The 15,499-nt window shown below is 41.8% G+C and overlaps 1 protein-coding gene across 6 annotated transcripts in view; it reads right to left on the reverse strand.

Moving 5' to 3' along the window:
- Window positions 1-15,499, reverse strand: part of Anks1b (ankyrin repeat and sterile alpha motif domain containing 1B) — a 1,319,834-nt gene that overhangs the window by 291,046 nt on the left and 1,013,289 nt on the right. For all 6 annotated transcript variants that reach the window (XM_023716668.1, XM_004623821.2, XM_023716659.1 and 3 more), the window contains one exon: window positions 9,595-9,747. In XM_023716668.1, the coding sequence (XP_023572436.1) occupies window positions 9,595-9,747 (153 nt within the window). The remainder of the gene's footprint in view (window positions 1-9,594; window positions 9,748-15,499) is intronic.

The following is a 15,499-nucleotide window of genomic DNA, read 5'->3' on the forward strand; positions in this document are numbered from 1 at the left end:
AAAAAGAATCAGTGAGCTGCTTCAGAAAGCAGCCGGAAGGTCTAACCTATGGGCTCCCAAGGTGGAACTCCAGAAGAGATCTGAGAAGGGGTTAGACTTGCTACATGTACGATAACTGGGGAATGATGACTGCTCTGACCTAAGTCATTACTCCTCTGCTCTGCCACAGCATCTTCTGCTTCGGGAACAAAAAAGGTCTGGGTGGCTCAAGGTCAATGCTGAGGTTCAAAGGTCAGGGGTCAATGCTTATGTAGCTGGGGGAGACATAGCCATTCTGTACCTAAGCAGACAGGGGAGAAGGGGTGTGGAGGTACTCAGTTGTTACTGAATGTTGCTAAGACAGAGCTCAGAGTCCTCTATCATTCCTCCACTCCAGGAATGGAAAGATTTAGAGAAGGATCAAGCCATGAAGATTTACACAAGACTGGCAGGAAAAGATGGGTGAAACCTGGTGGATGATCTGGGAGGCCCAGCGAATTGGGGCTGGGAGAGGCAGGAGCTGAGTGGTGACTTCCTTGAGGCTGGAGTCTGCACATTGAACAGGAACAGGATGACCCGGCGGAAGCAAGTGGCAGCTCAGCTGTGAAAGTGCACCCCACGGGGCCAGCTCCCAGCCCCCTCAGAGAAAGGGATCTAGAGAAGTTGCTGAGGAAAGGCCAGAGAAAAATAAAACAGGGAGAGAAGACAAGGGGCTGGGTAACAAAAGCTGTCATCTGATTTTGAGTCACACAGGAAACCTGGGAAGCCAGCAGGGCAGATATTATTATCTCTATTTATAATAAGAAACTGAGTCCCACAGAGGGCGAGTTGCTTCATTTAGGGTCACATACCGAGTGGCGGGTACAGGACTCAAAGGTAAGTGACCTGATTCCAAGACAAAGATGAAAGAAGGGAAGGCGCACTTGGAACCCGGACACACACCGAATGTCCTGCCCTTTACTTTGTAGACAGCAGGTGAAAATCTCACAGAACAGCAGCTCAGCCTTTGAAGGGTCCCATGCAAGCAGTATGGCCCGTTGAAAAGCATTTCTGAAATGTGTCATACTTGCCCTCGTCTCCTTTGAAGAGTGTCTGTAGTTTACCCTCTTCTTGATGTGTGGGTCATAATTATGAAAACAGACCCTATATTTATGGACTTATAAAGCAGAGATGTCCTCAGGTTCTTTGGAGGGAGCAGGCTTGTTTCTTTGGTGCTTTTCTGCCCTGCTGAACACATTCATAGTGAGAAGCAGCTGTGGAGATTGCTGACTCAGATCCTCCTTGAGTGTCAGCTTCGCTGGGCCTCCACTCACCATCATGCCACCCCTGGGTTGAGAATCCTTCTAACAGCTCCTGGCTGATCACAGCAGCAGCTTCCAGCCCAGGCTGCACATAGAAATCTCTCAGGGAGCTTTCAGAAACGCTGGATGCCCAGGTACCACCAGCTAAGACCTACACCCCAAAGTTCAGGTGTGGGGCCCTCATCTACAGAGATGAACAAACCTGGCACAGACTCCATCCTTTGGCTAAGTCGGAGCACCAGGATCACATTTATTCTCCTGCCTGAACAAATGAACAATCTGGCCCAAATACTTGAGGCTGGTTTTCAAGACCTTGGACCCAAGGCAATGAAGGACAGTGATGCCTGAGAGGAGAAGCAAGTGAAGCCCACGTGCACCAGGCGCCACCTTGAGAGAACTTCTAGGGCCTGGTGCAGGGAGGACACATGCAGGAGGAGCATGGGAGGCTTGCAGAACGGAGAAGATTCCACTGGGAACACAGAGCAGCTAAAGTTGGCTGCGCAGAGTATGGCAGGGAGGAAAGCACATGTGCAGATAGAAGCCAGATAAAGCAAAAGATTAGTGGGCCAAGTTCTTAGAACTCCAGCAGGGCTGCTAACAGTTTAAAATGCCACCGTCTGACATCCAAAGGCACGGATCAAGGAATGAGCGCACCCAGCCTTAGTACTGGGAAGTACGAGTAACAGCCAAGACAGTGCCTCAGCATCACCTAACGAACCTCCAAAACAAGACCTGAGGGGCCAAAGTGTTTCCAAGAACTTCCTTGAGGTCCAGAATGTCTCTCAAGCATATATATATATGCAAAAGTATTCAGCACCCAGCAAGGTAAGATTCATATCTAGTAGGCAATAAAAAATTATGAGGCATGCAAAGAACAATGAAGAGAAAACCAAACAACACAAGCCAAATCCCAAACTGACTCTGATGTTAGAACCAGAGGACGAACACATCAAAACAGTTACCGTAACTGCACCCTATATATCCAACAACTACAGAGGCAAGACTGAGTGTCTTAATAGAGGTGTGACAAGTATAAAAAAGACTCAAACTCTGCAGGCAAAAACCACGATGTGTAATATAACATGGCATCACTAATAATGACAGATGAGCTATTAGAAGGATAAAAGATCAGCAAGCTTGAAGGCAGAGGAATAAAACTATCCAAATGATACAGAGATTTTTTTTTTAAAAGACCAAAAAAATTTCGAGCATTGGCGAGTTCTGTTCGGCTTTAAATGGCCTAATGCATATATAATTGGAGTCTCCAAAGGACGGGGGCAGTGGGGAGAGAAAACAGTACTATAAGAAATGATGGCCAATCAATTTCTGAAGTTCATGAAATCTGTGACTCGCATGTCTATGAAGCACAAATAACTCCACACACAGAAAGACAAATGACTTCACTGTAGAGCAAACTGCTTAAAACCAGAAAAAGAGAACATATTTAAGCACAGCCAGAGAACAAAAGGCATATTATATACAGTGGAACAGCAGCAAAATAGTAGACTTCTGGTCAGATGCAATGCAGAAGAAAAGCACGATGTATCATCTTTAAAGTGGTTACCTTAGGAGTCTATACTCAGCAAAAGTGTCTTCTAAATGTAAAACAAATAGTCCTTTCACCAGTATGATGACTGAGTTGTCACTAGCAGCCTTCTGCTACCAAAACTGTTAAAAGCAGTCCTTCAGAGAAGAATAGAAGCTGAATCCACACCGAGGACGAAGGAGAGCGGCGACCGCAGGGAGGGGCCTTGGCTGGTTTCCTACTCTGCACTACTCTCTCTAAAATTGGGAGTAACTTTTGGGCCCAGTGCAGAGCCCTCGCTAGCCCCTGCAGGTGGGAGGAGAGGCCGTAACAGGAGCTTTTCTTGGATCTAGTTCATCCATCCGCCCCGACATGAACTAGGCGGAGAGGTGGAGCTCGCTTCTGCAGAATAAATTTGGAATATTTTTATTTGAGTCAGAAGGAGGCTCGTAGAAATTTTGGTAGAGGAAAAAAATAATGGGGCACTAAAATGAAAACTTAAAATGAAAAACACATATATTTAAGGTAGAAACTTCTGGATAATCAGAACTTCATTATTTTTTTCACACAGAGAAGAGTAAATGGCTGTAATCAGAGGTTGCAGTTTTTCATGAAGTATATTTACTGCTGAGTATTAAAGACTGTCTCTTCAGATTAAAATGTGTTATTTATTTTCGCTGGGTGCACATTTTATTGACTCTGATAGGAACACTTTGTAATACATATTTCATAATATTGAACCCAAGATACTTCAAGAGCATAATTTCAGTGCAAAAGAAAAGATAAATGACTTCCAATGAAGTTTGAGTGATTAAGTGCATTTTGCTGTAGCATAATTCATCTCAGATTAGGCCAACAGTGTCGTAAGTGTGGACAGGTAACAGATAAGCCAGAAGACAGTGGGAGTGACAAAGCCAGACAGGCAAGCGTCAATCTCCAGGCTATATATGAAAGGGCTCAAAGTCACCTAACAGTGAGGACAGCCACAGGTCTTCATTTGGAAGAAGATGGCTTAGAAAGGGAACTTTTTCCAAAACCTGGGCCAAGTGACAGAAACATCCAGAGAATCCCAGGGAGAGCCTGAACTCTGGACCCTGGAGGGGAGGGTGGCAGAGTCCCAGGGTGTTGCCTGATTCATGCCTGGAGAAGTCTACAGCTGAGAGTTGTGCTTAGCTGTCCTGAAGAGCTGCGAGGAACCAGCTCTAATGTATATGGATGCACACGAAATGTGTAAATCCACAGATAACTTAAAGTTTGCTCTATACTTGAACACTAACATTTCGTCACTTAGTGAAAGCCTTCTACTTTGATTAAAGTGGTCACTTATTTGAAGTGTTAATGGATGTAGCCTCCCTGATGTGAAAATATGAATATTTTCTCATTTATTAATGTCCTGTAGTGAAGGCATAACCTTTTACTTAAAATAATTGGCTTGGAAATGGAATTAGAACATTCATCCTTTTTATTCCTCCCCTGTAATTTGTGAATTTATTGATTATTTTTCTTCATTGTGAGCATAAGTTACCATTTGCTTTATCTAATATATACAATGCATTCATAAACAACGCAGAAAAGAGACATGGGGAGGACACTTAACTGCAGTCATAGCAATGAGGGTAGGCTAGGTAGGGGTGTGAATTCATAACAAAGATCATGAAATTAAGGCATCAAAGCAAGTAACGAGTACAAATCTGACACTCACATCATGGGATGGTATCTCCACAGCATTTGAAACAAACACAGTCACATTATGAAATAATTAATGCAAATTATCGAGTTTCTTTGGACTTTCTTAGTACATCTCCAAGTAGTTAGACTATCACAGAATTTCCCCTGAAAGGCAGAAATTACATCAATAATCATTGAAAAGAGGAGAAGATAAAGCTGACAATTGTAAATGAATACACATACAGTTTCAGTAGCCATTAGGCAAGAAGCAAATGATCTTCTAATCAATTTACCGTTGCAAAAATAATTTCAAATTATTTCCACGGGACATGTGAAAAATTTTTATAGGACACATGTAGATATTACTACCTTAGCTATTTTATTTGTTTCTACCCAAAGGTATTTAAAAAAGACAATCAACTGCTGTAGATTTTTAAAGCTATTCTATGCTTTTGAATAGGGATTTAAGAATACACCAAAACCTGAATTGCATTTATTCCATGGGTAGTTTCATCATTATCAATATTTCGGGATCTCATGAGCCTGGGCTAGAAATGCTTTCCTTGGTAAATAACAGTAAATACAACGGGAAGAAATTAATCATTTGTTCTGCACTGAGGTTCAGAAATTAATAAATTGGACAGTGTTCAAATGTATTTTGTCTCGCTCAAGTCTCCTCAGTAGATACACAATTGCAGAAGAATTTAACATTGGTTTTCATACTTAAATATACTCTTGTTCAGAAAATGGATAACAAGTTCTTTGTATGGGCTGTAGACAGTTATTTCTAATCTTATGATTGACCCATCCACATTTCATACATTTTCTCATGGAGAAAATATGTCACCCTTCTATCTAAAGCTCTGCTCATGGAGTACTCTTCAGGTTGTCATAGCAGGGAGAACTCTTGTGAAAATTAATTAGTTAATTAATTTGTATTGATGCAGGGTCTCACTATGCAGCTTGGACTCACAGTGATCCTCCTCTCTCAGCCTCCCCAGTGCTGGGACTACAGGTATGCGCTATTAACGGTGGTAACAGGCAAAAAGTTATTGACAAAACGTCCCCTTCTGAGTATGAAGCAGATGAAGGAATAAAGGGAACAATTCCTGGCCCATATTGCAAGCTCTAACTTGAGACACACCTGCGCCTGTAAATTGGCAGTATTTTACATCTTTAAAATTTCTTTGTGTACAATTTTTTTCGGCTGACAAAGCTGCTGGTAAGAGTTCTATTTCGCTTTCTCATTCCAACATTTTGGGTAGCTCTGTCATCCAAAGCTTGATTTTTCAAAGGCAATATTGTACTACTTTGGGATCTTTTTGAAAGATTACAATTTCACATACACATACACACATACACGCGCTTTTCAAGTCAGAAATTTGTATAGTCTCCATTTCCTCTCCAAAATATTTTGTTTTTTATTTTTGATTCATTTTAATGAGAAAAAGTAAAATAGCAATGAAACAGTTTCAAAACAGGTTAGTAGGACAGTTTCTCTGAAATATTTTGAATAAACATTATACTTGTGACAGTACGTTTATACACATCTAATATCAAGCATAACATCACATGACTCTGGATGCTTAGCCAATAGTAATACGGAGCTTAAGTTGTTTATAATTTATAATCATACTATGAGCGTGCTCAATCTGCATTTTCCCCCTCTACTGGCAGACCTCTGTATCAAAGCTATCCTGTGGTTGACCTTCTCTGTTCACTTGACAGAGAATAACAGGTAATGCAGCAATTAGGCTTCCTTAAAACTTGCTACTCTACAGTGACTCAAGTTGTAAAACTTCCATACGAGGCTCCTCTTTAAATCAAGGTGACCGTACATTCTCTGCAGGATAGTGAACAACAAATTATGGGCAATAATCCTGGCTACTTAGGTCTGCCCAAAACTGTATACACATTTCAGCAGTTCACCATACTAATACATGTCTGGAAGCTCATGCCCCCACTTGCAGCACCTCTTGTAAATGTGAAGGCCAAAGGTAACTTGTATTGATCATGTGATGTCTCAACAAATTTAGTATTACAATATTTATACAAGTCTTTCTTTTCCTGATATTTTGGCTGACGCTATATTATGGAAGGACTACTGCATACGGGTACTTTCCCTCATTAGTGGATAAACAAGTTTTGAATTTGTTAGCTGCAATAAATGGGAGTCTTGAATTTGAGATTAGTCAAAAGTTTTTAAGCCAAAAAGCACATAAGTTGCTTGTTTCTTATCTCAAAACCTAATGACCCCAAACCAGCATATAAAATACCTGACCCTAAAAAGTATAAAAGTTTGATTTTTCCAATTTTCAACTCTACAGGTTCAAATCAGCTTTTGCCCATAAAAATACACTTACTGAATAAAATGTTTCTGAAGCTTTACTATTAATAGTGTGAAGTTGCCTGTAAGACGTCACAAGGAATTTAAAGTCAGTTTGCTTTAAGGAACATCTACCGGGTTGGTGGTACACACAGATGGTGTACCCTGAGGCAGAGGAGTTTGCCCTTAAGGTTCTGAAACACAGTGACTAAACTTTCAAATTCTGGTACAATGCTTGTGACAGGCACTCTCCCTGGATCAAAGTAAGAGGTGTGGCAGCAAATGCAGCTAAAGGGAGGTCCCTGAAGAGCCAGCCCAGGTGGGAAAGGCCATTTTTCTCTCTGGACTTGCAGCTGGCTGGGATCACTTCTGAAGCCCTGACACTAAGCCTAGGGCTGTCCTCGCAGGCCTGAGCCGCCCGCGTGTCCTGCTGCAGCGGGTGTCTATGCCACCAGAGCCTTTGGCGCTGGGAGAAGCAGGTAGAAGCCCACATCTTCAATTCAGGCATCTGGATTTTGAGAGCCACACAAAGGGTGATCCACAAATATGGCAAATGTTTACATTGAAAACTTAGTATAGTAAATGCCACATTGCCACGAAGGATGGGATACGTGTGTGTAACACTGGGGGTGCGTAATATTTTAGGAGGATTAGGACAGTGTTTCATCTACTGTGATAACATTTTAAGGTTAAATATTCACCATAGTTTCCAATCATATTTTGTTCATCAAACACTTACAGCAAATTATATCAAAGACATCCCAGTGTGTCCTCATCGACCTTATTCACCACATTTGGCACATGTGACCTCTGGCTCCTCTCCAAGGTCAAAATGACCATGACAGAGGAACACTTCAAATCAGTTCAGAACGTTTAGGCAGTTGCAACAGAACGACTCCAGACTTGGAAGAGGACTTCCAGAACTGCGGTAGAAAGTGGCAAGAGTGATGGGGTGAGTGTGTTCAAAGCAAGAGGGTATGTTTTTAGGGTATTAATGACAAGTTTCTTCCATTGTAATAATTTTTCAAAACTTAAGTATTCATGATATTTGTTGGCCATACCACATATAATCTCACATTGTAGATGATGTTTGTTTCAATAAACACATGTATCATTAGGATTTATTCTTTTCAAGGGGAAATTGCAGCTAATGCCGGACAGGTAAACAACTCACATGCTATGGTTGTAAACACTTGTTCTTCAGTGGGAATACTTTTATACAAAGGACATTACATAAGGACATTTGTCAAACTCTTCCATTAACCAGAATGCAACTCAACTTGGGAAACTTGTTTGGGCCTTCAGTGGAAGGTGTTCTCTTAAGGACTCACAGTTGCCATAAGACAGCATGCCAAGTTCTTGGCAGAGTGCTGAAGCCATAGTCAAAGTAACCCAAGAACCACTGGTTTCATTTACTTCTGTTGTGTCACAAACGAAGGATGAAATTGACCAGAGGTATTATTCAGACAGCGCAATTTTTCTAATAATGTTAGCATTTGTCAGGGGTTTAAAAAAATACTACGCATGGCAAATTAGAAACAAGAGTTGTCAACTTAGTTGCCAACTTGATTTTTAGATTCAAGAACAATTTCTATCAGACGTTCTAGGAAAGATACTACTTTTAAGACAGAATTTCAAAAGAAAAAAGTAACTGGCTAATAATAATGACCATCATTTTGACTAATTAATGATATGTGGTAGGTACAGTCTGGACTTTCAGAAAGTAAGTGGCACAAAGAGTACAGTGGAGCACTCGGAAAGTAGCAAATATTTGTTTGGTCTTCAACTTATGAATGCTTTTATAAACTACCATTAGGATATAAAACTAAGATAAATTGATTTCTCGTTGTCACTTTTAGAAAGAAACATTTATAATGCTAAATGTAATTGAAATGATGATCATTTATTATCTTTTCATCTTATATCTTTATTTATAGGAAAAACAGAAGTAAAAATGAAATGAGAAAGGTATCCAAATCTTTATGCAGATTTTAGTTGATTTTATTTGTTTATTTATTTGGTACAGGGTCTCACTACACAGCTTGGACTTGTAGTGATCCGCCTTTCTCAGCCACCCCAGTTCTGGGATTATAGGTATGCACCCGATTTCTGTGGCTGGCACAGTGTGCCTGGGGCTCTGGGGCCAGTACAGCATGTAGTACTGGGGACTGAACTTGGTGCTTGCCTTTGCCAGGTAGGCACTTAGACCACTGAGCTATCTCCCCAGTCCTTTGACCATATATTGATGTCCACCTTTTATAGGAAAGTTATATTAAGTCTACAAGTGGAGCAGGGCAACATATGACTGGACACAAGGTCAGGAAGATATTTTTTTGATTTGACGGCAGCCTATTAGGATGGGTTAGTAAATGTGACTAAGGAATAAACAGTCAAACAAGGAAATATGACAGTGACAGAAAACCAAAAAGTGACACTTCAAGTCTTTAACAGTGAGTCTGAGCAGAGGTGCATCTGGGACCCCCTTTGCCATCAGATCCATAGCCTACATGTCAAATTTATCTCACATGCAGAACCCAAAAATGTTTGGAAGGATTTTTCAGACAGTGCAAAACATACCGAGAAGCCTCTCTTCTTTAACCTTAGTTGCTTCCCTATCAGAACTTTACAAACTAATGACTTTGGAGCTTGAGAGACAGATGCTTAAAATACAAGATACACCTGTAATTCCCTGTTGGGTGGCCAAACAGTCATAAAGAAAAAGCATCACCTGCTGGCAGTATAATTTCATTTATGAAGGGTTGAATAGCAAAGGTATTTTAAAAAGACCAACTTACATTGATAAGCTCCACCTCCCAGATTTTCTTCAGCAGGTCCATCGACGTGTAGCCATTAATTAGAAAAGCTTTCGTGTAATCACCCAGCTCGATAGAATCCAGCCACTCAGCTACAGAGGTGGGGTGGTAGCCATCGTGCCCAATGGGTCTCATCTGTAATTTAAAAAAAAATCATAAAACAGCACGTTAGAGTTGCTTTGAACTGTGTGTTTTCTGTTTCAACAGCAGACTGCATCTTGCCACTGACAAATTTATCTGATAAGAAGCAGAAGATATTTTTGGATAGGGAATTAGGATGAAGAAAATGTCTTATGTACAATTCCAAATCATTAATAATTTTCACACTGAATTAGTTTCCAAAACTACAACCAGAAATTTCTAATTTAGCTGCTAAATTAACTCTGTAGTTGAGAGAATGAAATATGTCAGACTTCTGTTAGAGACATTATTACCATTTTGTTGGATGGAACTGGAAGTTATGTCAGTCGAGTGGTATCTGATGCTGAAGGCACGGGGAATGGCATTTCCAAAATGTAGATGATAATTCTCATATGCACAACATCAAAGCATGTGAAAATACTGCATGACTTAAATGTTCAAAATGAATTTGTGCTTATGCAAGACACGTATTGGAGGTAGTGCAAACATGCTGGAGAAACATACTGCGATGGTGAGCCAGTTGAAAAGAGGCTTGTGAGTGTCTTGAGACCATGTGTTCTGCTTCAACTCTACAGCATGTTAGACGTGAGTAGAGAACTTGCTGGCAGACAGGCGCCTATTTTTTGTCAGCTATATACAGACTTTTCTTTTTAATACTTTAGGAGAACAAAGAAGTGTGGCCACAACATAATGTTTCTTGGTTTAAAATGGAACGTGCAAATAATCTAAGCAAGAGGAACTTTTGGGTTTAAATCTTATTCTAGTCCTTTAGCCTTTATGTGAACTTTTAGTTGAATTTGTGGTCCTTTGTGAAGTGACTCACTTCTAAAACTTATGCTACCTTGCACGCCACAGCAATGGGCCAACCCAGGAGTTACAGGACAGCTGCCCTCTCGTCAGCTGATGTCAGCCTTCAGGCAAATTCCTGATGGGCACAGCAGCCCGGGAAATAGATTTTCCTCTTCCTTCCAAATGTAAGCAGATAAATATTAATGGAAATCTATATGGAGATCTATAGTCTGACTTGTGCGCACAAAGAAGATTAGTCTGGGCAGCAGGGATTCAGATTTTAATCTGAAACGTAGGAAACTTTCTGTCACTACTCAGCGTGCTCGTTTTTCAATCTCCTTACTTTTTCATTTCGAAGTTAGTTTTTCTCCTTTCCTTTTCCCTGTTATTCTACTCTCCACTCCAATTTCCATCTTGAGGCTTAAATGGCCTCGAGATTAAAGTCGCAGTGCAATATATATTTGCACTGCAGCCTGAACTGCATTAGGTTTTTGTGCTTTGGTTTTACACTGGCTGAACCTTCTTGACTGCTCATTAAATGTGTGTTCCTATGACACTTAGGGAGCTATCCATTTAAATGACAATTCTGGGTTTGCAAGATGAAGTTTGGTGGCGTTCCCAAATAACTGCATGTTATGAATGTATGGCTGTAGTCAGGATCCAACCTAGAGCCCCACAGGTATAGAATAGAAAACACCTCCCTGTTCTACAGAGTTACAGAGTCACTGGGGCCATGTTCATTCTTTCGGACTTAAAGAAAGGGTCAAGCTAACTCTGCTAACCTGAACAATCACCTCAGCCCCAGGAGAGACCTCATATACTCCAGCTGACATGAAGAAACAGAGAAAAGGAAAGAAGGAAGTGAGAGAACACCGGAGTTGAAATTAACAGCCTAGTAGAGAAGTCTTCCTATCGGTCCACCAAGAGGTAAAGTGAGCCTATGCTAATTAAGTATAATTAAGTATAAAGAAGTTTGCCTTTTCCAAGTCCTTGTCACAATAGCAAAGAATTCAGAAAAGAGAGAAGGGCTAGTGCTTTAGGAGAAATCTAAACATTGGAAGGTGGGAGTGAAAGAAATAAAACTGGAGGTTGAAAATTAACCCCTGTGAAAGTTAAATTTTCTATACTCTCAGAAAGTTATCAACATTTTGAAGATCACATGAAACAATAATAAAGAGAAAGTCCCTGAAGCTTAGGTGAAGGCACTGATTGCGAGAAAAATTACTTTAGTGATTTTGCCGAATGCACACCCTCAGCAATCTGGTTACACCTCATGGTAAGAGGAGTAATGTAACTTTAAAGAGGTTAGGAAGGAATTAATTGGTGGGGGGGATGAGAGACAGGAGCAGGACAGAGGACAGAGGTCAAGAGACCTTGGGAATGGGCATCTGGATGTACCCACTCACTTGGTATGGATTTAACCACGGTCTATTTTGATGAATGCTGTGAAATAACAGGGAGCAAAACAGTCAGAGTCTCTTGCTTTCTCGTGGAAACTATGAGTCTTCATTACAAATAGGTGAGCAGATGACCCAGAGATTGCAAAGGTTCTGCATACCTGAGCAGCAGAAGTCATGCCAGCCAAATGAAGTTACAAAATTAACTTGCAACACATCTAATGATATGCAGAATGGTTACTGTGCTGCACAATAATTTCTTCCAAAGCAGTTCTCCCATCTGTTCCTTTATTTCTATTCCTACTGCCACCACTCTGGTTAGTTTCTTGTTAGCGCTTGCAAAACCTAATGCGACTGCCTTCCACTCAGTCTCCCATTTGGCTCAGTTTTTATCTCGCTACTACACCAGTCATCCTAAAAGCCAGGCTCTTAAGTCACCTCTTGGCCAAAAACCCAGAGTGACTTTCTTGAGAAAAGACCACATGTCCTATTCTAGCATGGAAAGCCAATGGACAGCAACCCCATCTCGCACTACTCTGCTGTGTCCCTTAATAAATGTGACTGAACATGTGTGTATGTGTAAGCACCACATTAAACTGCTGGCCTTTCTTCAAGCATGGTCTATGCAAGGTGCAGTTGTAGTTTTGCTAAAGTGACTTTGGTGTGGACGCTGCACCTGCCCTGGGGCAGGTAATGTGCATTACAATGTAAAGAGGCTAGCTAGCTACCCTTCCCTTCTCCCTTCTGCTCTTTGCTGCAGGAAAGGTCCCTCTCTGCCATGTGCTGCTCTGCCTTGGAGCCAGCTGAGGATGGACTGAACCCTCCAGTAACTGTGAGCTAAGTAAACCTTTCCTTCCTTCATTTTGGATGTTGAGTATTTGTCCCAGCAATGAGAGAAGAGTAACTGAGACACTCTTATTCTTGGAATTATTTTTCAAGGGTTTTCTGAGTGCAAAGATAGAATTTCTTAATATTTGAACATTGCATGGAGATACACTATAGACATCACCCACTGAAGTAAAAACCAATTCAGTCTATTCCGCTCAAAAGCTGATGCTCCTCCAGTGTTTTCTATGTCAGACATTGAAGAACCGTCTTCCCTCTTTTTGCTCACCATCGTGTCTAATGAGGACAACACTTCCCATAACTTTGATTTTCAAGTTGTCTTTTAGTTCAGTTCCCTTCTTGCACCATGGACTTTAGGAAGGGACAAGCCCAGCAGGCCATGTATTTGTTGGGTGGTTTTGGTAAGTCACATACCTCACTGAGTCTCAGTTTCCTCTCTTCTAAAATCAGCGCAGTATCTACGCCAAATATTATTGTCAGGATAATATGATCTAGGGATAGAAACTGCCTAGCTCCGCAGCTTGACTATAACAGCTCTTCAGTAACTTCATTTTCTTTCTGCCCCCACAGCCCAATGTAGGGCCCATGTTCATTTTGAAACTGCATAATATACTGACATTGGCAGAAATGGCTGATGCCTTCTAACACCTTTACCTGTCTCCCCATCAGTGTTAGTTATTTTTTAGAAACTTACTCCCAACGCTGTGCAAGCAGATCGAGCTACTGCTTCGAACCCCTTGCTCGCGCCCTGCATAGTGACGTGTCAGTACCCTAGGCCAAAGGAACCCCATGTCCGCTCATGGTGGCTGGAATTTTGAGCCACCATCAGAAAGGAGGGGTAGAAATGTCAGCTTGGTTGTGTAGGGACACAGCCTCTGTGTGCCTGTGTTCTACTCCTCCTTCTGGATTCTTACGTTGTTCTTGTGAACAACATGTACACAGTTACTCTTATTTTTCTTGTAGTACCGAGGATTGAATGTAGGGCCCCTACACTGACCTATCTCCCTGGCCCTTTTTAAATGCTTTAGTTTGAGAATGTGTCTAGCTGAGCTACTGAGTTGTCAGGCGGTGCTTGAAATTGGGGTCCTCCTGCTAATTTTCCCTTAGCTACTTTTCTTTCCTTGCTGAGGCAAAATACCCGATGCCCAAAATTGAGGAAGGGAAGGTTTGTTCAGCTCACAGCTTGTAGAGGTTTCAGTCTGTAATCAGCTGGCTCCAATATGGGGTGGCAAGGCATGGGGCAACAGCTCGAGGTGGCAGAAGACAGCAAGAGCAAAAGGGGGAGCAAGCCTCTTCCCCTCCCTTGTACTGTAGACAGTACCTGTCCCCACCAGGTTTCAGTGTAGCACCACCCTATGCCCTCCTCTTGAGCACACAGTGAGACCCCCCCTGCCCTTCCCCTGCTGAGTCACTTAGTTAAGCTTCTGAACTTCTCAAGTTGACACAATGTGTCCCTCATTACACTCATCCTCCCAGGATGCTGGGATTACAGGCATGCTTTTATGATCTTCCTCTAAAACAGACAACTGCAGAGCTGTGGCATAACTGCTGGATTTAAGAGGAAAAAGATTTGCAAAGGAAGCCTAAATTGAACCCAAGGCGTACAGTCTAGCTCAGTGGAGTCAGTAAAATCCAGGAGTTGACTGAACCACAGCTAACTTGCAGACTCACACACACAAAAAATAAACATTTTTGTTTTCATTGCTGTAAATTATCCGAAAAATTGATATACAGGGAAAAACTGAATAGAGTTGTTCCTTGTTTCAAAAACACTGGTGCTTACACATTGTACCTATAGACTATACCTCAGGCTGATTAATTCATGAATTCACTGGCAAGTCAGACTTGGAAAAACCAGTGTATTTGCACTAAGCCAGCACTGGCATCCTCCCGAGGTGCCTCACTGCCAGGCAGAAACTTCTACGTGAGGCGTCCCGTTCGCTACCCAAGCTTGCCCAGGGGGGCCTCACCCACTGGGTACCAGTTCACCGCTACTTCCATTTGTGCCATTTCCTCTCCTGGGGCGCTGGGATCCACTGAGATTCAGCCTTCGAAGAGCTTGTGCGTACTTCACCTGGTCTATGAAGCTTTCTCTAATCTTAACCCTTCCCTCCACTGAAAATTAATCATATCTTCCACTTGATTTTGAGTAGTGTGCATATGCTCTCTCTGGAGCATCCTTAGAGCCCACTTGCAGTCACAGACCTGTGTACCATCTCCCCCACTGAGCAGCCTAACCTGTGGGGAGAAACAAGGGTGTTATCCTTTTTGTAGTCTGAAAGTGTTTGGCAGAACCTCTGAAAAACACAGCAAGTGTTTACTGAATGCTTACTGAATTAAAGTATTTAATGAACTTGGACATAAACTGATAAATTCACTGCAGTGTCTTGGTATCCATTTGTCAGGGAGACTTACATTGTGTATGCTGGCATAGAAACTAAGGTTATTTTGAGGCCTAACAATACCATTTGTAACTGTTTAAAACCTCCATGTGTTGCAAGCCAGCTCCAGGTAGCCTGGTGTGTCTCACAGCAGGATGGATCTGTTTCCTTAGCCCAGCAGTCATGATTCCACCAGCCTGTGACCCTGGGCAAGTCCGTCCCCTTCTCTGAGCTTTAGCCTTGTTTTCTTCTCTCTTCTCTCTTCTCTCTTCTCTCTTCTCTCTTCTCTCTTCTCTCTTCTCTCTTCTCTCTTCTCTCTTCTCTCTTCTCTCT

The sequence above is a fragment of the Octodon degus genome, unplaced genomic scaffold (assembly GCF_000260255.1).
Source record: "Octodon degus isolate 3935 unplaced genomic scaffold, OctDeg1.0 scaffold00004, whole genome shotgun sequence".
Lineage (NCBI taxonomy): Eukaryota > Metazoa > Chordata > Mammalia > Rodentia > Octodontidae > Octodon > Octodon degus.